Source organism: Rhinatrema bivittatum, chromosome 14 (assembly GCF_901001135.1).
Source record: "Rhinatrema bivittatum chromosome 14, aRhiBiv1.1, whole genome shotgun sequence".
In the NCBI taxonomy this organism is placed as follows: domain Eukaryota; kingdom Metazoa; phylum Chordata; class Amphibia; order Gymnophiona; family Rhinatrematidae; genus Rhinatrema; species Rhinatrema bivittatum.
In genome coordinates this window covers 47,381,356-47,405,223 of record NC_042628.1, presented here as the reverse complement: position 1 = coordinate 47,405,223, position 23,868 = coordinate 47,381,356, and the positions used below count along the sequence as shown (strand labels likewise).

Genomic DNA, 23,868 nt, shown 5'->3' with positions numbered 1-23,868 from the left:
GTGTCCCTAGCGCCTCCTTTTACCGCGGGCCCTCATTTACATAAATTTATTTACTGGATCGCTCGCCCGCTCTCCCGTGAAGTTTTCTGTATCGGCCTGCTTGACTTTAACATCTCTCCTGCTGAGCAGCCTTTGTGATTACTGTTAACAGTCTCCTCCTCTGCTTTCCTTCAGCAGAACAAAGCTGCTGAGTGGCACTATGATGCTTCTTGTTTTATAATGAGTTACACAGCATTATGCTCTTATACTGGACAGCACCTCCTTGGCAACTCTTCACACTGGCCGGAAAGTATGGAGACCTCAGGAGGGAGCTTTCTCAGTTAAAGATCAACCCTGTTCTCCACTGCCCCGAATGCAACTCTACTGCACGCCTCTCTCTGTTGGCTCCTCATTTACTGCTCTCTCTCTCTCCCCCCTCACTTTCTTTTTTAAAAAGAAGTATACTTAAAAGTGATCGGTCTCCCTTGGCCACCTCCCCCCCACCCCCAATCCTCATCACACAAGGTTTCCCACTATCTATTTTAACACACTATGCATACCCTCTGGGATCAGTCAGAGCAAAACAATGCTGTTAATTATGACTGGGTGGAAACTGCATGCGCTGTACAGTGAGTGTCTTTGCTGCTGCTAACAGTTGATCGTCTATGGAACCCCCGCCAAGTCTTGCAAAGTACAATGAAACTATATAACATGAACCTTCCCCATAGAGCTTACAATTCACTACAGATAAAGCTATTACTTGCCTCTTGTTGAATAAATTGAGGCTCAGAGTCATTTTGCCCAAGATTATGTAAAAAGTCAATGGCAGAGCCAGGATTAGAACCCTAGAGTTCTCCTGGCTCCCTATCCTAAGCTCTAGCCTGCTGCTGCTCTTCATGCCCTTTCTGAAGATGCATTTCATTTCTACTGTGCGCGGAAAACAGGGAAGAAACTGTGCAGGTCCATAAGCCAGGCTCCTCTAGCTGCAAGGACGGTAGGAGCTCATGCACTTAAATGTTTGGGAGATGATCAAACTTTTGCTGCCGGGGCAGTTTTCTTCCATCCGATGGGGGGGAAGTGGGGTTTCCTTGGATCTGAGGCAGAAGATGATTCTAATGGAAAGAAGAATGAGAAAGTACTTTGACATGGACACCACTGTCACTGCACTCATGAGAAAGAAGCTAAAGCTTCGACAAGGTCTTTACAAAATGTATGATGAACAGAAGAGAAATTAGTTTAGCTAAGTTTATTGAGTTTTATATACCGTCCTACCATCACATCGGTTTACAATATTATAAGAAAAATGAAATACAATTACAGGTATAAAATCAATAAAAACTCAAATATGAAGCGGCTATATAAAAACACAGATGTAAAATAACAATATAAAATAAAAAGTAATGTAATGTAAACCAACGCCAGGCATTAGCCAATTGGATTGCTGAGTTATTCAAACCTGAAGGACCCCTTATTCTGTGCTGTGTACTCTCACATGGGAGGACAGTAATGGACTGAACAGGGGGAGGAACGGAGCCATTTTCTCTAATCTTCTTTTCAGGTTTTTAAACACAAAATAAAGCCACTCTGAATCTGGATAAGATGAGAAATGTGCCAGCCAAATATTGACTTAAAGCAAACATGCAAACTAATAGCCCAGCATTGCCTAAAGTGGCTTTCAGCAAACAGAACATTTACTAAGCTATTGCTGTAGGTATAGAGCTTCATATTGCAGCGGCACTCACCCCAGCAAAGGTGACACTATCCCAAGCAAATCTCTTCCCAGTGGATATGTTACGCTTGGGCTCCGGTCAGGAGTTGTGAACACCACCCAGCAGGGTGGCTCCAGGTGGAGAGAGACAGGAAGCTCGAACCAGAGTCAGGTACCAGGCAGGGTCAGGGCAGGCAGCAAGAATCAGAGTCTGGGTTCAGGCTGGGTCAGGGCAGGCGGCAAGTGGCAGTGTCTAAGTACAGGCTGGGTCAGGGCAGGCGGCAAGTGGCAGTGTCTAAGTACAGGCTGGGTCAGGGCAGGCGGCAAGTGGCAGTGTCAAGTACAGGCTGGGTCAGGGCAGGCGGCAGTCAGCAGTGTCTGGGTCCAGGCTGGGTCAGGGCAAGGCGGTCAGAAGGCCCGTAGGCCACACACACACACACGGAAGGCCCGTAGGCCACACACCAGTAGCGGGGCAAGGCAGGTCAGAGGGCCCGTAGGCCACACACATACACACGGAAGGCCCGTAGGCCACACACCAATAGCGGGGCAAGGCAGGTCAGAAGGCCCGTAGGCCACACACACACACACGGAAGGCCCGTAGGCCACACACCAATAGCGGGGCAAGGCAGGTCAGAAGGCCCGTAGGCCACACACACACACCCGGAAGGCCCGTAGGCCACACACCAATAGCGGGGCAAGGCAGGTCAGAAGGCCCGTAGGCCACACACACACACACGGAAGGCCCGTAGGCCAGGTATGGAAATCAAGGAAGAAGGCCCAAAGGCCGCACACGGCAAGGCAAAGAAAGGAAAGGCCCGAAGGCCGCGCAAGGCAAGGCAAGGCAAGGATAGGCCCGAAGGCCACGCAAGGCAAGGCAAGGCAAGGATAGGCCCGAAGGCCACGCAAGGCAAGGCAAGGCAAGGATAGGCCCGAAGGCCACTCAAGGCAAGGCAAGGCAAGGATAGGCCCGAAGGCCACGCAAGGCAAGGCAAGGCAAGGCAAGGATAGGCCCGAAGGCCACGCAAGGCAAGGCAAGGCAAGGATAGGCCCGAAGGCCACGCAAGGCAAGGCAAGGCAAGGATAGGCCCGAAGGCCACGCAAGGCAAGGCAAGGCAAGGATAGGCCCGAAGGCCGCGCAAGGCAAGGCAAGGATAGGCCCGAAGGCCACGCAAGGCAGGCTAGAGCAGGGAGCCCAGGAGAGCTCGATGCCGAAGCACCGAGGCAACTGTCAGGCAGGGTTAAGAGGGCACACCCAGAGCATAGAGTGGACATAGGAGATGGACTGGGCCTGTCAGGAAAGCCAGCACTAGAGGGACCCCTGGTGGTGAGGCGGTAGTACAGCAGCCACAGCCGTAACAGTACCCCCCCCTCAAGGCCTCCCCCTCCTCCTGGATCCCATCTGTGCAGGAGGCAATCAAGAACAACGGGAGGCCACTCCGGGGGTGATGCGGCAGGGTCAACTCCTTCCCGAGGAAATAAGGCAGTCCATAACCCCACCTGGGGTGACAAGGCAGACACAACCCCAACCTGGGGCAGAAAAACAGTCCATAACCCCTCCTGGGACAAGGCGGCAGGGTTAGACCCCTCCTGGGGTAGCAGAGGCGGTGCAGATTTCCATAACCCCTCCTGGGGTGACAAGGGGAACACAAACCCCACCTGGGGCAGAGAAATAGTCCGTAACCCTTCTTGAGGCGATAGTAGGACCGGTCCGGACCCTTCCAAGGTCGGCATCAAGACCGGTACAGGCCCCTCCAGGGGCGGCAGCTGGGTCAGTACAGCAGGCTCGGATAGTTGAGTAACAAAGGCAGTTGGCAGGACCGGTTCGGACCCCTCCGGGGGCGTCAGCAGGACCGGTATGGACCCCTCCAGGGGTGGCAGCAGGACCAGTTCAGCAGACTCCGATGGCTGACTCAGGAAGTCTGTCAGTAGGACCGGTTCGGACCCCTCCGAGGACGGCAGCAGGGCCGGTTCGGACCCCTCCGAGGACGGCAGCAGGGCCGGTTCAGCAGGCTCAGTTAGAAAGTCTGTTAGTGGTGCCGGTTTGAACCCCTCCGGGGGTGGCAACAGGACCGGTTTAGCAGGCTCTTCTCGGGGTAGTGCAGCAGGCTCGGACCCCTCTTGGGGCGATGAAGCAGGTTCGGACCCCTCTCGGGGCGTTGTAGCAGGCTCGGACCCCTCTCGGGGCGATGAGGCAGGCTCGGACCCCTCTCGGGGCGATGAGGCAGGCTCGAACACCTCTCCGGGCGTTGTAGCAGGTTTGGGCCCCTCTCGGGGCGTTGTAGCAAGTTCGGACCCCTCTCGGGGCGTTGTAGCAGGCTCGGACCCCTCTCGGGGCGATGAGGCAGGCTCGGACCCCTCTTGGGGCGATGAAACAGGTTCGGACCCCTCTCGGGGCGTTGTAGCAGGCTCGAACCCCTCTCGGGGCGATGAGGCAGGCTCGGACCCCTCTCGGGGCGATGAGGCAGGCTCGGACCCCTCTCGGGGCGATGAGGCAGGCTCGAACACCACTCCAGGCATTGTAGCAGGTTCGGACCCCTCTCGGGGCGTTGTAGCAGGTTCGGACCCCTCTCGGGGCGGTGAAGCAGGCTCGAACGCTTCTCCGGGCGTTGTAGCAGGTTCAGATGGCAGAGTAGCATGGTTAGAGGTAGTGTGCATGGAAGACACAGATTGTACTGCCGTGGGCTTGATACCTCGAGCCAAAGTCTGATGCTCCTGATTTTGTTTCTGGAGGAGCAGTTTAGAGAAGGCACAGGCAGTTCTAGGACGTCTAGGGAAGGTGCTCGTTAGTGTCCACTTGGCAGCTGTGGGAAGCTGAGCCCTGCTAGAGTTAATCAGCTCTCTCCGTTGTAGAGAAACCTGTTCCCGAGGCTCTAGCACTGGTCTCACAGAAGCCTTCTTGGCCAGGTAAGTCCTGGGTTTTTCTACCCACAAACTGCCAGCAAAAATGTCTGTTTTAGTTGAGCCAGAAACAGAAAACTGGTTAGGAGAGCTGATAGCTTTTTCTAATGGCACAGCTGGTCCTTGAGCAGAACAACAGGGGCAGGGTTTGCCTGGTGGTAACAAACACGGAAGACAGGAGCATTTCCACCACCCTGGTTTAGGAGCCAGACAGTTCAAACATTCCTGATAGACAGAGACATTTTTCTTGTTGCAATTATTGCATGACCAGTGTTCCTGACCAACAAGTTCACAGGCTAGACAGTTCTGATAGCTTGGATAATTCAAAGTTTGACAGGAATTGCAGGTATAAAACTTTAAAGAAGGAGGCATCTTGAATTAGTGAAAAGTTGACTCACCGGCAGGACACAGACCTATCTCTTCCCCTGGAAAATGTGATGGCTTCGGCATACTGTTACGCTTGGGCTCCGGTCAGGAGTTGTGAACACCACCCAGCAGGGTGGCTCCAGGTGGAGAGAGACAGGAAGCTCGAACCAGAGTCAGGTACCGGGCAGGCAGCAAGAATCAGAGTCTGGGTTCAGGCTGGGTCAGGGCAGGCGGCAAGTGGCAGTGTCTAAGTACAGGCTGGGTCAGGGCAGGCGGCAAGTGGCAGTGTCTAAGTACAGGCTGGGTCAGGGCAGGCGGCAAGTGGCAGTGTCAAGTACAGGCTGGGTCAGGGCAGGCGGCAGTCAGCAGTGTCTGGGTCCAGGCTGGGTCAGGGCAAGGCGGTCAGAAGGCCCGTAGGCCACACACACACACACACACGGAAGGCCCGTAGGCCACACACCAATAGCGGGGCAAGGCAGGTCAGAAGGCCCGTAGGCCACACACACACACACGGAAGGCCCGTAGGCCACACACCAGTAGCGGGGCAAGGCAGGTCAGAGGGCCCGTAGGCCACACACATACACACGGAAGGCCCGTAGGCCACACACCAATAGCGGGGCAAGGCAGGTCAGAAGGCCCGTAGGCCACACACACACACACGGAAGGCCCGTAGGCCACACACCAATAGCGGGGCAAGGCAGGTCAGAAGGCCCGTAGGCCACACACACACACCCGGAAGGCCCGTAGGCCACACACCAATAGCGGGGCAAGGCAGGTCAGAAGGCCCGTAGGCCACACACACACACACGGAAGGCCCGTAGGCCAGGTATGGAAATCAAGGAAGAAGGCCCAAAGGCCGCACACGGCAAGGCAAAGAAAGGAAAGGCCCGAAGGCCGCGCAAGGCAAGGCAAGGCAAGGATAGGCCCGAAGGCCACGCAAGGCAAGGCAAGGCAAGGATAGGCCCGAAGGCCACTCAAGGCAAGGCAAGGCAAGGATAGGCCCGAAGGCCACGCAAGGCAAGGCAAGGCAAGGATAGGCCCGAAGGCCACGCAAGGCAAGGCAAGGCAAGGATAGGCCCGAAGGCCACGCAAGGCAAGGCAAGGCAAGGATAGGCCCGAAGGCCACGCAAGGCAAGGCAAGGCAAGGCAAGGATAGGCCCGAAGGCCGCGCAAGGCAAGGCAAGGCAAGGCAAGGATAGGCCCGAAGGCCACGCAAGGCAGGCTAGAGCAGGGAGCCCAGGAGAGCTCGATGCCGAAGCACCGAGGCAACTGTCAGGCAGGGTTAAGAGGGCACACCCAGAGCATAGAGTGGACATAGGAGATGGACTGGGCCTGTCAGGAAAGCCAGCACTAGAGGGACCCCTGGTGGTGAGGCGGTAGTACAGCAGCCACAGCCGTAACAGGATACTGGTTTCCTCTTCCAAACCACTGGCTCTAGAGGATGCTATTATCTACCTGAAACACTCTTTTCAATGGACCTTCTAATCGCTCATCAGCTACATTTTTAAACGGACTCGTCTCCTCTCTTAAATCACTCTGTGCAAAGAATGCTTGATCCTCTCCCGAGACACTTTCTCCAAAAGGTTTTCTATTCTTCCTGATGCACTCCTTCCAAAGATCAAGCAGTCTTCTTCCGCAACATGTTTGTCAAAAGATACGTTATCCTCTCCTAGATAACTCTCTCCTCTCTGGGTTGCTCTTTCCTCTGTAGCCTCTCCCATACCACTCTCTCCAAAAGATGTTCGAGCCTTTCCAAGACAGTTTTCCAAAGGACCCACTAGTCTCCCTCAAGTCTCTCCACAAAGGATGCTGTATCCTCTCACAAGGCACTGTCTAAAAATGATATAAACTCTCCCAAGCTTTCCCACTTTGCGCACGACATACTTTCCACAGGATACCTTGGTCTCCCCACAGACAATATAATTTGTAGCAATCCAGTTTTAATCATGCATACTCTTTTCTAACTTAATAACAGAGAATAAGATATCTGTATTACTTATCTGCAAAGATTACAATGCAGTTTGAAGCTGAGAATAAAAAGGAAATGTAACTTGATCCCAATTGAAAAGCTTTGAACACCTTTCAGATGCAGTAGATGTTACGCTTGGGCTCCGGTCAGGAGTCGTGCACACCACCCAGCAGGGTGGCTCCAGGTGGAGAGAGACAGGAGGCTCGAAACAGAGTCAGGTACCAGGCAGGGTCAGGGCAGGCAGCAAGAATCAGAGTCTGGGTTCAGGCTGGGTCAGGGCAGGCGGCAAGTGGCAGTGTCTAAGTACAGGCTGGGTCAGGGCAGGCGGCAAGTGGCAGTGTCAAGTACAGGCTGGGTCAGGGCAGGCGGTCAGAAGGCCCGTAGGCCACACACACACACACACACGGAAGGCCCGTAGGCCACACACCAATAGCGGGGCAAGGCAGGTCAGAAGGCCCGTAGGCCACACACACACACACGGAAGGCCCGTAGGCCACACACCAGTAGCGGGGCAAGGCAGGTCAGAAGGCCCGTAGGCCACACACACACACACGGAAGGCCCGTAGGCCACACACCAATAGCGGGGCAAGGCAGGTCAGAAGGCCCGTAGGCCACACACACACACACGGAAGGCCCGTAGGCCACACACCAATAGCGGGGCAAGACAGGTCAGAAGGCCCGTAGGCCACACACACACACACGGAAGGCCCGTAGGCCACACACCAATAGCGGGGCAAGGCAGGTCAGAAGGCCCGTAGGCCACACACACACACACGGAAGGCCCGTAGGCCAGGTATGGAAATCAAGGAAGAAGGCCCAAAGGCCGCACACGGCAAGGCAAAGAAAGGAAAGGCCCGAAGGCCGCGCAAGGCAAGGCAAGGCAAGGATAGGCCCGAAGGCCGCGCAAGGCAAGGCAAGGCAAGGCAAGGATAGGATAGGCCCGAAGGCCGCGCAAGGCAAGGCAAGGCAAGGATAGGCCCGAAGGCCACGCAAGGCAAGGCAAGGCAAGGCAAGGATAGGCCCGAAGGCCGCGCAAGGCAAGGCAAGGCAAGGATAGGCCCGAAGGCCACGCAAGGCAAGGCAAGGCAAGGCAAGGATAGGCCCGAAGGCCGCGCAAGGCAAGGCAAGGCAAGGATAGGCCCGCAGGCCACGCAAGGCAGGCTAGAGCAGGGAGCCCAGGTGAGCTCGATGCCGAAGCACCGAGGCAACTGTCAGGCAGGGTTAAGAGGGCACACCCAGAGCATAGAGTGGACATAGGAGATGGACTGGGCCTGTCAGGAAAGCCAGCACTAGAGGGACCCCTGGTGGTGAGGCGGTAGTACAGCAGCCACAGCCGTAACAGTAGAAATGAGCACTGCATGGACCACACCAAGGCAGCACCAAGGTATTAGTGAACTTACAGTGGCAGTGATATTTAGCACTAAAGGCTTTATAGATCTCATCGAGGCAGCACTTATGTAGGGCCAAGGGATTGGGAAGAGGCAGAATATATAGGTACCTGGAGACGTCTCCTGTTCTTCCCCTCATAGCGTGGTTTCCTTTTTTCTGGCTCATCACGAAAGGACTCAAAGTAGGAGCTCTCCAGGAGCTGCTCACAGGAAAACCGGTCATCGGGATTCATCTTCAGACACCCCTGCAAAAACATCTAACTTGATTCAGAGACGTGCCATGTTTGTTATCATAGAGTAAAGCTGGAGGGACTGAAAAGCAGAGATTCAAGGCAGATCACCCCCTCTTTCTCTCTACTGCTACCTTACTGGTGCTCCCAAAGCTGCAGAGCCAGCAGCTGAAGAGCTGAGCTTTTCATCACAGGAAAACCTGCCTACCAGACGAGGTGAGAGAGGGGAGAATAAAAATCACAGTCAATGTCTGTCTTATCCCATTTCCTCCTCTCCTGACATTAGGGGCATTTCAATAAATACTAACTGCAGGAAACAGATAACAAAAGCAGTGTCAGTTATTCCATGTGTAATTAAAACATTTAAAATCAATAAAACATTAATACAATATATCATTTAAAAAAAAAGTTTTGGCCCAGCAATCTTCTTCTGCTCCTCTGGCTTCCAGATTATTTGGCAAAGGATCTGGGATCCAGCGCAATGAGCCTTCACTCACAACCACCTGGGTTTGTTTCACCTGCTTTACAACTCCCAGTCCTGGGCTGGGGGCCATGCACCAGGGAACCTTCGAGAATCTTGTAATGATTAGGCTGTAAGTCTGCAGCATCCTCAGCCTGCCTAGAGAGACAAATCCTAGCACAGGAACTGAAGCCAAGTTCTCTACCTGGAACTGCACAGCACTTTCACTGAGCCATCAAGCTGGCCCTACAATGTACAATCTAATACTTTCAAAAGTTACATTCTAGATGTGTAAAATGAAAACTGAAGGGATGGCGGCTTCTATAAGAGGCCCGGGGGGGACGGGGACAACTACAGAAATGATGGAGGGCTAGAGGGACCCTGAGATTCAAGGAGGAGAGAAGGGATATGGAGAGAGTTATAGCTGGAGGACAAAAGACCAGGAAGAAGCTTACAGGGAAAAGATGTAGGGCTGGAAACGGATTACTGGGAGGAGAACAGAGACTAAGAGGGGGGTTATAGCAAGGTGAGGAGAGACTGGGAGAAGATCACAGAGAGGAAGTGGAAGCGGGTCACAAGAAGGGACTGGGAGACAGTTACAAGAAAGTGGAGAGGCAATGGAAAGAGGTTACCAGGAGGAGGGGAGAGGGACTTCAGATCTTAGAGGGAGGTTTTCATGACAAAGGGGGGATCACGTTGGAAGAATGTCTGAGATCTCCTATTCTAGTAAAACCAATGTACAGGGGAATAAATATCATAAGGTTTCATTTTCAGATCTGCATTGCTGACACCCAGTCCGGACATCTGACTGGCTGCAACCCTAGACTGAACTTTCCAGCTGGACCTCAGTTGGAAGTTCTTACTTTAGAGGTTTCTCTCAAACAGCCAGTGCCGGATTTGGGAACAAACTACAGTACCTTAGCTACATCTTAGGGCCTCAAACACAAAAACATTACTGCAATTCATCTTTTTGACCCTCTTGCGGAGCCTCTTAAACCTGCCATAGCTTAGGGCCTCAGCATGTCTTAATCCAGCCTTGCAAATAAGACTTTTTCTTTTCCTGCCTGAAAGTGAAATTCTCTGAGTTAAGCATTATAGCAGTAGGTCATGTTTCCCCCTTCCAGCAGGGAAAGAAACAAACTAGATAGAGAGCATCACATGACACCAGACCACTTACCCTCTCTGCATCAATCAAGCTAAAAATCTGACCACCTTAATTATTTAGTAGAAAATTCATAAAAGCTTGTAAACTGAAAATACATCAGTTATGCTATAACACCATAATATTATATATAGAGTATACTGTTTTTAATGCTCCATACACCTACATACTAATATTACTAATATACCATCATGAACACTATAATTACACCTCCCACAATATGTACTATATTTCCTACCACACACAGTGCAATATTACATATCTAATTCTACATATGCTATATTATTGGTTCTTCTATCACATATACTATAAATTTACATCCATCTGCTTTTACAGCTCCCACATATACTTGGGTTTTTACATCCAGGCTATCTAGATTGGGCATTCATTTTCTGGTTGTACTTTTGCCCTTTCCCCCGCCCCCAGTTTTCATGGGGACAAGATTTATGTTATTTTAGTACCATATTAGTTTATATAAGTAATCACTGAGAGCTTGCTGACCCATTCCCAAGTGACAGTAGGGACAGAGCTCAGCAAGATGTTAGGGAGGAACAGAGGAGATATGATACAGATCTTCAGATATCTGAAAGGTTTTAATGATGCACAATCCTCAAATCTTTTCCATTGGAAAAAAATCAATAGACCTAGGGGTCAGGAAATGAAACACCAGGGGGGATGACTCAGAACCAACATCAGGAAATATTTCTTCACGGAGAGGGTGTTAGATACCTAGAATGCCTTTCCAGAGGAGGTGGTGAAGATTTCAAAGGTGGTGAAGATTTCAAAGGTGGTGAAAGATTTCAAAGGGGCATGGGATAAACACTGTGGATCCCTAAAGGCTAAAGGATGGGAATGAGGAAAAGAGTGCATGGGGGTAACTTGCTGGAGCGACGGTTACTACCCTTAACCAATAAGACTTTATACTGTTCAGTCAACTCCATTATTGCTCTCTGCTTTTACGGGTAGGGGGATTCCTTTGTGCATCAGCATGGTGAACAGACGTCAACAGCAAGCTCTGATGTTGCATCATTGGGCACTATGGGAATGGAGGGCCCCTCGTTTTTTTCCTAATGCCAACGTTTCACTTACTCCAGAGCCACATGAACCTCTGCGGCAGCCCGTGAAATTGCAGCACCAGTTATGAATGAGTGAAGACGTGGCACTTTGATGACATCATGGCTGCTGCAATGGAGAAGGAGCTGTTTCAGTCTTTTCCTCGAGGTGCTGAAGGAGAGCCAGCCAACATAAATCAAGTTTTGTAGGATCAGTCTGAAGCTCCTTTGTTTTTTCAATCCCGGAGGTTTCAGGAGGTAACATTTTGAGAACAGCTGTTCTCAGCCACGCTTTGTCAGCCTTCTTTAGTTTTCTGACTCAATCCCCCAAGGGAGTTATTTTGGATGGAACATGGGAAGCCACTGCAGGTCTAACTAATCAAATGGCTCAGTTTATGTCCCAGTTCCAGGCTTTTGAGTGTGGCTGTTTGAACTAATCAGAAGGTGTTATCCATGTTTAAGCAGAAAATGGATTCTTAAATGTGAGTGCCTTGGCAAGACAGAATTTGGAGACTCCCTTAGTATTAGGGCAGTCCTTGGTATAAGGTGGAAGCATGGGAGAATATTATTAGATGGAAAAATCTCAGACTTGTAAATTTTCCTAAGTAAAAGTTTGTGACACCTATGGAGATGTTTATGAAATACCTCCTAGAGGTTTTAAGGGTTCCAGAGGATTTAATTCTACCTGTTTCCAGAACTTATTACATCCCGATGTTTAAGAAATCTGAAGTTACTGGTAAACCTGAGGGATTTTCAAATCAGACTGCTAATCTGGAGATTAAGAAATTATTTCTTCTGTCTTGATAGTTAATCTGTTGCTGGACTTGGATAGGGATTATTTGTTGAAACTGTATTTTCGTTAAGAGGACTGTCTTATTTCTTAATTACCATGATGTAGCCAAGTCTACTCAATGTAGGAGGATGTGTCTTCTCCTACTAGGTGCAGAGATTCAACAATTGGGTTTTTTTTCTTGGTTAACTTATCCTTGTAAATGTATAGTTAAGTTAGCTGGGACAAAGTATGTGTTTTGTGATCCTGTTCAAATGGCTCAATTTATCAACGAAAAACAAACTTTGTCTAGGCCTGAAGAAACATCTATGCCAGAGGAGGTTTCTTTGTCAGCAATGTGATTCATGTATGATAAGAACTGATGTCTACAGCAGTTTTTCGCTTAATTCTTCGAATCCCGATGGGTTTATTTCTTTGGCATATGTTGACTCTACTGCCTAATAATTTATAGACTGGAGATTTTATGAGTTAAGCTCTTTCTCTGAATTGTAATTGTCCAATATGAAAGCAGTTTGTATTTCTTTTCCTTTGATTTGTTCTGAATTTATATTGGAAAATCTTATAAATAAAATAAATAAATAAAAAAGAATGTGCTGGGGATGGCGGCAAGAGTACTGTGATCCAGAAGTGGAGTGACAGAAGAAAGTGCTGGGGTTCTTCCTGGGAGAAAGAATGCTGAGCACCTCCAATCTGACATATCCTTGTTTAATTTTCAACAGGTGACAGCTATTAATGAAATAGTGTCTCCCATCATATATATTGTAATAGTATATACTGTATACACCATCACATGTATTATAATACCAGATCTCCCTCTAGAGCAATTATAATATTACAAACAACAACACTGTATGCGCCACCATATACAATGTGGGATGGTTTTCAAATTCTGTTTAGGAACAAAATCCACAGGTACTATTCACCTGAAGACATTGCACCAAGTTTCATAAGAACATAAGAGGGGTCACGTTGGGTCTATCTAAAAGGTCCATCGAACCCAGCATCCTGTCTCTGACAGTGACTGATGCAAGTCACCAGAAGGACCCAAACAGTTGATCCATTCTTTGTTGCTCACTCGCAGGGTTAAGGATGGCTTACCCAGTCTACCTGGCCAATAACTGTTTATGGAGTTTTCCTATAGGAAACTATCCATCCCCCACCTCTTTTCAACCCAGTTATGCTAAATGCCTTGTCCAAATCCACCGGCAACAAATTCCACAGCTTGATTGTGCACCGAGTGAAAAAAAGAACAACTTTTCTCACTTTGAAACATGTCCTGGGTTCAAAGCGCCTGTAGACTTTTTCCCTTGCTTTTTTGTGCGAGAGGATTTTGTAAGGAAAATAATGGGCGTACATTTAAAAATTACAATCTCCCCATGTTTTTGTCCAGTATCATTCAACCCTTTCCCCTTTCCCCTAAATGCGGCTAAAAGCATGTCCGTTATGTTCAGGCAAACCGAAGAAGGAAACTTTTCCATTGATTTACTCACATAAATCATTATCTGAAAATTGTCCTGTGTAATGTTTTATTTTTTTATTTTTTTAATTTTTATTTATAGAATTTTTTACCATACAATACAGGTAAATTAAAGGAAAAATACAAAATAGGAATTGCAGTTATTCTACCCAAATACATGTTATCTAACATAACTCTAACTGCTAGTTCGTCTTATCCTATGTAATATTAAAGAAAAAGAAATTCCAAGATATGAACAATTTAAGCGGAGCAATAAAGAAATAAAGTATAGGAATATATAGAGGCTGTCATAGATCATTTTCCATTACATTCCGTAATCAAAAACAGATTAAACTGGAGACGTCGAGGTACGTGCATCTAGGAAATTACGTAACAATTCAGGTTCAAAGTAAACATTTTTAACACCCTGCATATTCACTATACATTGACATGGAAACCGGAGATTAAACCTGGCCCCCATACCCACTACTTCAGCTCGCATAGCTAAGAATTTTTTCCTACGTTCCTGAGTGGAGCGTGTAATATCTGGGAAAACCAAACCAATTGACCAAAAAACTGAGATGTTCTGTTACGAAAAAAGGCTTTCAATAACATTTCTCTATCTTGAGAAAAAACACATTGTAGAAACAAAGTTCCTCGTCTAGTTATCTTTATTTCTGTGGATGTCTCCAGGAACTGTGTCAGATCTAAATCAGGTTCAGACACCTGATCAGGTTGTTCAGTCCCTTCAGATTTTGTCATATAGACCTTAGCTATAGTAGGCATCATTTCTTTAGGAATTTTTAAGATCTCCGTTATATATTTTTTGACCATTTCCAAAGGAGAAATCCACTTCAAAATCGGAAAATTTAATATACTGTGTAATGTTTTATATGTACATTTATATCCAGCATATCATATAGTGCAAATTTACCACTGCATAATTTGTCACATTATATATATTGGATTATTATATACCTTCATGAAGCTTTGAGCTGCAGGTTGAATATTAAGGAACTTTTCCTCAAGAGTCTCCTAAAATGGACACAATAGAAGAAAGCTGTTAACAAACAGCGTGCCAAATGAGACTGTAGAACGCAACAGTCTAAATATTAAGAGCAAGCCAACAGTACCACATCTTCTGGCTCCGGAAGGCTGGCTCCATGGAAATACTGGTTACTGCGGAAGATGAACTGATGTCTGGGGATGAGCTTTCCTGGATAATACAAAGTGAATCATCAATCTGTCTGTAACCTGCTCCATTAGCAAACCATTTGCTGGCTCAGGGAACTGGCCAAAGAATACCCAGAGCTTCTGATCTCTAGGACTGACGGGGTGAGGGGACTGGCAGAAGGAAACAAAAGTCTCTACAGTTTAGTGGCTCAGGGGACTAAGGCAGGGACCTCAAAGGACAGGATTACTAAGAGACTGACTCTGGAATACAGAGAATGTCATCCCTAGGCCTGGATGTTCAGGGTACTCAATAGTACTTATATTAAATGTACATAGGTCTGCGGCAGTGGCGTAGCCATGGGTGGGCCTGGGTGGGCAGCTGCCCACCCAATTTGGACCCAGGTCCATCCAACTGGAACCGGAAGTGGAGCACCGGACCTGCAAGGCCGTCGCGGGATCCCATCTCTGCGCGGCAAAGAGAAGGACCCAGGGCCGGCATGCCATTCCGTGCATTTGCACGGCATACATGGGGAAGCGATCCTGCAACTGTATGGCCCACCGATCTTCCTATTTTTGGGGTGGGAGGGAGCAGAAGCGCCGCACACAGCTTCCGCTTCCTCCCCCCCCCAAGCAGGAAGATCGGTGGGCCGTACGGCCCAAAGATAGCAGGAGGCCGGTGGCAGCAGGAGAGGCCAACTGATCTTCCTGCTTGGGAGGGGGAGGAAGCGGAAGCTGGGCACAGGCTTGAATGTGTATGTGTGGGTGAGAATGGGAGTCCGGGTGTGTGTGTGGGTGAGAATGAAAGCTTGAATATGTAGGTGAGACTGGGAGCCTGGGTTTGTGTGTGGGTGAGAATGGGAGCTTCAATGTGTGGGTAAGAATGGATGCTTGAATGTGTGTATATGTGGGTGAGAATGGGACCTTAAATGTGTGTATGTGTGCATGAGAATGGGAGTCTGGGTTTGTGAGTGGGTGAGAATGGGAGCTTAAATATGCGTATGTGTGGGTGAGAATGGCAGTGTGGGTGAGAATGGGAGTCTGGGTTTGTGTGTGTGGGTGAGAATGGGAGCTTGAATGTGTGTATGTGTGGGTGTGAATGGGAACTTGAATATGTGTATGTATGGGTGAGAATAGGAGCATCGGTTTGTGGGTGAGAATGGGAGACTGGGTTTGAGCGTCTGGATGTGCGTCTGTGTGTGCATAAGAATGTAAGCCTGTGGAGGGGTGAGAAAGTGAGAGCTTGTATGTGTGTCTGCAGAGAATGTGAGCTTGTGAGTGTGTGGGTTAGAGCATATGAGAGTGAGAGCTTGAGTGTATGAGGGAGTCTGTGAGAGAAAGCATGTATGTGTGTGTGAGGAAGGGAAGAAAACAGTAGTAGAAGAAAGACACTGAAAAGGAATTAGGAAATGAGCGACAAGGGAAAAAATAGGAAAAAGAGACCAGGACCAACTGTTTAGAAAAATACAAAGATCAGACAACAAAGGTAAAAAAAAAAATTATTTTGAGATGTTAGATATGCCATCTTTGGGAATGTGTATTTCTTATATTTTTGTATTTTGCTCTTTCTTCAGTATTCCACTGTTCAGAGACTAGTTTCTCAGGCTATTTTGGTTTTATCTGCATGTTTCTGTTTCTAATTTGTAGTCTCTTATTTCTATTTTAGGTAAAGATCGGTCTCTGTTTTGCCTGTGTGTGTGACTGAAATGCAGTATTTCTATTAGCGTGTAGTTTCTCTGTAGTAGTCCAGCTTGTTCTGTTATTCCCATAGGTGATGTATTAATGTTCTAGGGCCTAGTGTAGTATTTGCATTGCTGCTTTTTCATAAGGTTGCTGTTATTTGAATCCTGAGTCAGTGCTGTGACTGTGTGGCAAGGTTCTAGATGCCTCTTTCTTTGCAAGAGTTTGTTTTACTTCACAAAATAGCAGTGGAGGGATATTTTTTGCTGAGGTGATACCAGAATTTGAGATTTTGTTTTCATGTTAGTTGTAACGTGAATTGCCCTAGCTCTGCGCTGCACCTGTTCTGATGATTAATTATATTTTATTGTATTTATGAAGATTTCTGGTTTTCTGCAAAGATGGTTCACGAAAGAATACATTAATTTTTGTTTTATTACATGATTGGATCTAATTGTTTTCTATACTTGTGCATTTATAAACTGCAATAAATATAAAATAAATTCTGATTAATAAGGAATTTTTAATACAGGTAAGTGCTTGAAATAATTGAGGTAAAATGTTTTAAAGTTTCACGCATGATGCATAATGGCTGTTGCAAATTATTTAGAAAGCCATTCTAGGGTGCAGTATAGGAAAATTGGTTCTTACCTGCTAATTTTCATTCCTGTAGTACCACGGATCAGTCCAGACAGTGGGTTGAGCCTCCTGTCCAGCAGATGGAGACAGAGAAAAACTGAAAGGGTATCCTATATCAGGACAGTGCCTTCCCTGCGTCCCTTCAGTATAAATGTTATCAAAGCAGACAGATGGTGAACCAGTATAAGATCAAGCACGTAAACAACTGTAACTTTCAAATTGAAAACAGGAAATTCAAATGTAGGAAAACGCTCTTACTTAGCTAGTAATGTAGCAGATACTTCAGGTGCCTCATAGCTCATATAGTAAGGAGCCATTTCCTAAAAAACCTGTGAATAAAAGTTTTGAGCGGATATATGCAGAATAGTAGTCAGGACGGGAGTCTGGACTGATCCGTGGTACTACAGGAACGAAAATTAGCAGGTAAGAACCAATTTTCCTTTCCCTGTATGTACCCAGATCAGTCCAGACAGTGGGATGTACCAAAGCTTCCCTAAGTAGGGTAGGACCTAGACAGTCCCGCTTGAAGTATCTGCCTTCCAAAGGAGCCAAACACTGGCGCCTGTACATCAAGGCAATAATGACGAGAAGTATGCAAAGACTTCCAAGTAGCCGCCCTGCAGATTTCTTGCGGAGAGACCGACTGACTCTCCGCCCAAGAAATAGCCTGTGAGTGCAAGGAATGGGCCTTTAAGCCCTCTGGAACCGTCCGGCCCCGGCAGATATACACCGACGCGATCGCCTCCTTTAGCCATCGAGCAATCGTAGCCTTAGAAGCCTTGTTTCCCGTATTGGGACTGTTCCATAAGACAAAGAGATGATCAGGGACTCGAAATTCATTTCTAACCTGTAAGTATTGCAGTAGTACTCTCTTTACCTCAAGGCGCCGAAGGTCACCGCCAGGCGTACTCGCAATGTCTTCTGGAGAAAAAGCAGGAAGCTCCACTGACTGATTGACGTGAAAAGAGGACACGACCTTTGGTGAAAAGGAGGGTACCGTTTTGAGGGAGACACCTGAATCAGAAAAGCGAAGAAAAGGCTCCCTACAAGACAAGGCTTGGAGCTTGGACACTCTCCTGGCTGAGCAAATAGAGACTAAAAAGACTGTCTTACAGGTTAGGTCCTTAAGCGTAGCCTACTGGAGGGGCTCGAAGGGCGCCTAGCAAAGAACCCGAAGCACCAAATTAAGGCTCCAAGAAGGACAAGTAGCCCGGACAGGCAAATTCAAATGCTTGGCCCCTTTGAGGAAACGAATGACATCCGGATGGGCCACCACCACGTAACCATCAATACTACCTAAGAGGGAATCGAGAGCCAAAACCTGCACCCGCAAGGAATTGAAAGACAAGCCTTTGGAGAGAGCATTCTGTAGGAAGGAAAGGGCCTGGGATACTGGGGCCCTACGTGCCGAGACTCTGGACGCGGAACACACATTCTCAAACACTCTCCATACCCGAACATAAGCGAGAGAGGTAGAAGTCTTACGGACCCGCAACACAGTGGATATAACCTCCTCCTTATACCCCTTCCTCAGGCGTCGCCGCTCAAAAGCCAGGCCGCTAGACAAAAGCGATCCGCCTGATCGAAAAATACTGGAACTTGATGGAGCAGATTTGGGAGATGACCGAGGCGAAGAGGACCGTCCATTGCAAGGTTCACCAGATCGGTGTACCACGGTCTCCAGGGCCACTCTGGCGCTACTAGAATGACGGGCCCCCTGTAGTGTTCTATCCTTCAGAGTACCTTTCCCACCAGAGGCCAAGGGGGAAACATGTAGCGACGGATGACGTGAGGCCAAGGGAGAACCAGGGCATCCACTCCTTCCGAGCAGTGCTCCCTTCTGTGGCTGAAGAATCTGGGAGCCTTTGCGTTGCTCAGAGTTGCCATCAGGTCTAAGTGGGAGGCCCCCCACTTGCGCAAAATCAGATCCATCGCCTCATCGGACAATTCCCACTCTCCGGGGTCTATACGTTGACGACTGAGGAAGTCGGCTTGAACATTCTCCTGCCCCGCAATATGAGAGGCTGCCAGCCGATCCAGGTGACGCTCTGCCCAAGAGAGCAGTTTGCTGGCTTCCAGGGCCACTGGACGACTTCTGGTGCCCCCCTGACGATTGATATACGCTACCATGGTGGTGGTGTCAGAGAGGACTCACACCTCCTTGTGACGGATCAAGGACAGGAAAGCCTTGAGTATCAGATGGACCACCTGGGTCTCCAGGCAATTGATGTGCCACTGGGATTGCACTGGGGACCAACGTCCCTGGGTAGACTGAGTCTGACCCACCACTCCCCAGCCGGTAAGGCTGGCATCCGTCGTTACAATCATTCACTGAGGTGTCTGCAGGGGCATCCCTTTCAATAGGTGAGCGAGCGAGAGCCACCACTGCATGCTGGCAATGGTCACATCGGAGAGCAGCAGGGGTGTTTGAAATTCCTCTGAGACTGGCTTCCAGCGGGACAGCAAAGCTTTCTGTAAAGGACACATATGCACAAAAGCCCAAGGAACCAAATCTATAGTTGAAGCCATAGAACCCAGAACCTGGAGATAGTCCCAGGCTGTGGGAACCGATAGAGATAACAGATGTTGAACTTGATCCATAAGCTTGAGTGCACGAACCTCGGGTAACAACACTTTGCCCGTGCGGGTGTCGAAGAGCGCTCCTAAGAATTTGAGTACTTGAGAGGGTGTTACGACTGTCGCTGCCCAATGTCTCCACTCCGCCCACCTTACCTTTTTTGCAACTCCTCCCGCAGTTGATGGACGTCTGGCTGGCGCGGCGCCTGCCTGCCGCCTCTCCGGCATCCCTGGTCCGGCTTGGGCGCTGCATCCTGCCATGTTGTCCAGGTACCATAGGGCGCGTGCGCTGCACGGCCCTGCTTCTTATTCTCTCTTTGGCGTGAACCTCAGGGGCGTCGCCCTGTGATGACATCACGCATCCCGGATACAAAAGCCTACACTTTTTGCTAGCTAATCGAGTTAGCAAGGGAATCGTTACGGATGGGATGCACTCTCCGTACCTAGCTACTCTGCCTCTCCAACTTTTAGACTTTATCCTAACGGGGTACCCGCTCCTAGGGGGCCTCTCTCAGCGGCAGACTCACGTTGTCGGACTGGCCTGGGTATTCGCCGCCCAGGCTGGCCCAGGACACATCATGTGGTCTGCCTAGCACGACTCTGTCATGGCCACGCACGGTAGACCACGTGACTGGAGTGATAAGCCCACCGGGGGATGCCCGATCCCCCGATAGGCAAATCCGCCCCTGGCCTCTCTCATTTCTTTCAGGTCGATATCAGGAACTGGTACTCGCTCCTCGAGGGCCCATGTTCCCTGACTCGCTGCCTGAACTTTTCTCTTCTGCTTGGAAGAAACCGCTGCTTACATCATCAGTCAGTTACCAACTTTATTTCCTCAGAGCTGTTCCGTGGAACCAGGTACTCACTCCTCAAGGGCCTGCCTCTATTCCAGCTTCTGTGTCACCTTCCGGGAGAAACCGCCATGTGAGTAACTTTACCAACGAGGCTCTATACCAGAACTCTGTGTATGCTCTCCTGTACTCCCTATCTCAGTTTTCTCCACTACAGCACAGCCATAGAGGGAATCACTGTTCCAGTATCCTGAGGAAATCTAGCCCAGCCGGGCTTCATCTCTACTCACTACTGCCACCTCTGGTGGTTTATCAACTCTGTCTAATAAAAGATATAACTCTGTGTTGTGTGTCCCAAAGCTGAGCCTGACCTGTGGCCCCTCATGGGACTTCCCCCCCTGTGAGTGTGGTCAGCTGCCACAGTGTCCAAGGGTCCACCCAAAACCTTACAAACAATAACAGAGGGCTTGAGGTTGCTCTTGGAAAAATTGATTATCCAACTGAGGGAGGTGAGGACTGACAAGACCCGGTTGACCGCTGCCACGACAGGTCCTCTGACTTTGCCCGAATGAGCCAGTCGTCCAGGTATGGATGGACTAGGACTCCCCCCCACCTGCAGAAGGCTGCCACTACTACCATGACCTTGGTAAACGTGCATGGAGCGGTGGCAAGGCCAAACGGAAGCACCTGAAACTGATAGTGATGTCCCAGAATGCTGAAATGAAGAAACTTTTGATGTTCCTGGCGAATTGGGATGTGAAGGTAGGTCTCCGTAAAATCGAGGGAAGCGAGAAATTCGCCTGTATGAACCGCCGCTATGACCGCCCTCAGGGTCTCCATGCGAAAGTAGGGAACCTTGAGTGCCTTGTTGACTCTCTTGAGAGCCAGGATTGGATGAAAGGAGCCATCCTTTTTGGGGACGACGAAGTAGATGGAATACTGGCTGGACCCCTGTTCTTGTGGAGGGACCGGGACTATGGCTCCGAGTACCTGCAGTCTGTCGAGAGTCTGGCACACCGTTGGTCACTTCCGAGTACCGCAGGGAGAGACTAAGTAGAGGTCCGGGAGATCCCGAGCAAATTCCAAAGCATAGCCTCTTTCGATAACCTCGAGGACTCACTGATCCGAAGTAATTTCGACCCATTCCTCGAGAAATAGGGATAGCCAACCACCTAAGTCAGGAATGGAGGAATGGGCCAGCTGTATCTCATTGCGAGGACTTTGTGGCGGGGCTTTGGTGGGAGCCGTCTCGGAAGGGTCATTGTCCCCGAAAGGAAAGCAACTATGCTTGAGATCTGGTGGAGGTGTTCCGTTGGAAGGCTCCTCTCAGCTTGTTGAATCTGCGCTGCTCCCTGAAGCGAGAGCGCGACGGAAAAAATGACCCAGCCTGTTTAGGGTGGTCCTCAGGCAGCTTATGAACCTTGTTGTCGCCCAAGGATTTGATAAGCTGTTCCAGGTCCTTGCCAAAAAGCAACTTACCCTTGAAGGGGAGAGTGCCCAACTGTGATTTAGAAGAGGAGTCCACCGCCCAGTTCCGCAGCCAGAGAAGTCATCTGGACGACACCGCCAAGACCATGGCTCTAGCCTGTACCCTAAGAAGATCATAGAGGGCGTCCGCCCCATATGCAACTGTGGCTTCCAGCCGCTCCGCCTGTTCCGCCTCTGCAGACGGGAGGTCCTGGGTGCTGAGTAATTGTTGAACCACCTGAGGCTTGCCCGCTGCATGAGATTGCTACAGACTGTCGCCCGGACTCCGAGAGCCAGAACCTCAAAGATCCTTTTGAGATGAAGCTCCAACTTACGATCCTGAAGATCTTTCAACGCAGTAGCCCCTACCACCGGGATGGTGGTGCGTTTGGTGACCGCAGAAACCGAGGCATCTACCTTAGATACCTTAAGCATCTCTAGACATTGATCTGGCAGAGGGTAAAGCTTATCCATGGCTCTTCCAACCCGAAGGCCTGCTTCTGGGGACTCCTATTCCCAGAGCAGGAGTTGCATCAGCATGGGGGTGGAATGGAATGGAAAGGTACGTGGTATTGTGGACCGGGTCCACAATATGTGAAGTAGAGGCAGTGGTGGATTCTCCCGGCGGGACCACTATACCAAGCTCATTCAGGACAAAAGGAATGAGCGGATCAAGCTCCTCCCTTTGGAATAGCCTGAGGACCCTCATATCTTCCCCATTGACCAGAGGGTTCGGAAATGATAAATCTGTGTCCGGTTCCGGATCTGGTAAAGGAGAGGGCGGAGGGTCAGAAGGATCCGGTACGCCCGGTACGGTCCTGACCCTATTGGTGCCAGGCACATCCGGTGGTGACCCGAGGGATTTTTGCCAGGGGGGGAGGCCCGGGGGGGGGGGGGGGTCAGGCTGCTCCTCCAGGCTAGCCAAAAAAGATTTGTGCATTAACAATACAAATTCCATTGAAAAACGGTGGTGCACCTTCCTGGGCTCAGGAGGGGGGGTTAGGGACTGCCACTGGGGAGTTCACGGGACTTAATTCTGGTGGAGAAGTATTGAAAACCGGCTCTTCATCCCCCACAGGTCCTGGATTCGCAGGGAGATCCGAGGACAAAATGGCCGCCGTTCCCACAGATTTTTGTGAGGGAGATGGCTTTGCGACCTGCTTTACCACCTGACCTCGGACCGCCGATCGTGTCGCTGCCTCGTAGGGGCCCTCCCCGCCAGGCAGACAGAAGGAGCACAGCCCGTCATGGGAGAGCTGTGATGCTGGCTCCCCGCAGCTAAAAAAGCCGCTGAACACGGCATCAGTGCAGGAGAAAACCACGCAGTCAGAAGAAAAAAATGGAACTGAATCAGCTGTGCCTGGCAGAAAGTGAGCGGTAAGAAGGGAACGAACCCTACAACGCTCCTTCGCCCTGTACGTACAGGTCAAGAATAAATGCGGCTAAAAAGCTTCAGACCCGTTTTTTTTTTTTTCTTTTGTATTTGCCTTTATTTAAACTGAACAAGGGCAGAGGAAAAACACATCTCTGCTAAGGCATCTCCGGGGTCAAGTTAGGGAGGAAAAAAGATGGAGTGACTGGATTACCGGTATCACCCCTGTAAGCCAGGAAGATGGTCACTAGGAAAGGGGTCCCAGGCTGAACCACTCAAGGGGAAAATTCCCCCGAGACCCAGTAAGAGCAGCGAGACAGCACTGTCTCACTTGTGAGAAAGTTTGAATTCCTTGTAACTCTTTTTTTTTTTAAATCAAATGAACAGTACTTACTTGATCCTGGAAACAACCCAGAGGGGAAGAACAGCGAAAATCATCAAAGAGAGAGAAAAACTAGATAAGACTAGGAAACCGCAGGTTCAACTGCCTGCATCTGCTGGAAACAGAGAAATACTGAAGGGACACAGGGGAGGCACTGTCCTGATATAGGAAACCCTTTCAGTTTTTCTCTGTCTCCATCTGCTGGACAGGAGGCTCAACCCACTGTCTGGACTGATCCGGGTACGTACAGGGAAATGGCATTATTTATCAATTAGAAAACAACTAGTAGGTCTCAGACCTGCATGCCTACACTCATGTTAACCTTGTGCCCA

At 49.4% G+C, this 23,868-nt stretch overlaps 1 protein-coding gene across 2 annotated transcripts in view; it reads right to left on the bottom strand.

Moving 5' to 3' along the window:
• CDKL4 (cyclin dependent kinase like 4) overlaps positions 1-23,868 on the bottom strand; it is a 48,875-nt gene continuing 25,007 nt past the window's right edge. For both annotated transcript variants that reach the window (XM_029577108.1, XM_029577109.1), the window contains 4 exons: positions 14,592-14,674; positions 14,437-14,493; positions 8,419-8,553; positions 1-1,091 (listed from right to left, as the gene is read on the bottom strand). In XM_029577108.1, the coding sequence (XP_029432968.1) occupies positions 990-1,091; positions 8,419-8,553; positions 14,437-14,493; positions 14,592-14,674 (377 nt within the window). In that variant the 3' untranslated portion in view covers positions 1-989. The remainder of the gene's footprint in view (positions 1,092-8,418; positions 8,554-14,436; positions 14,494-14,591; positions 14,675-23,868) is intronic.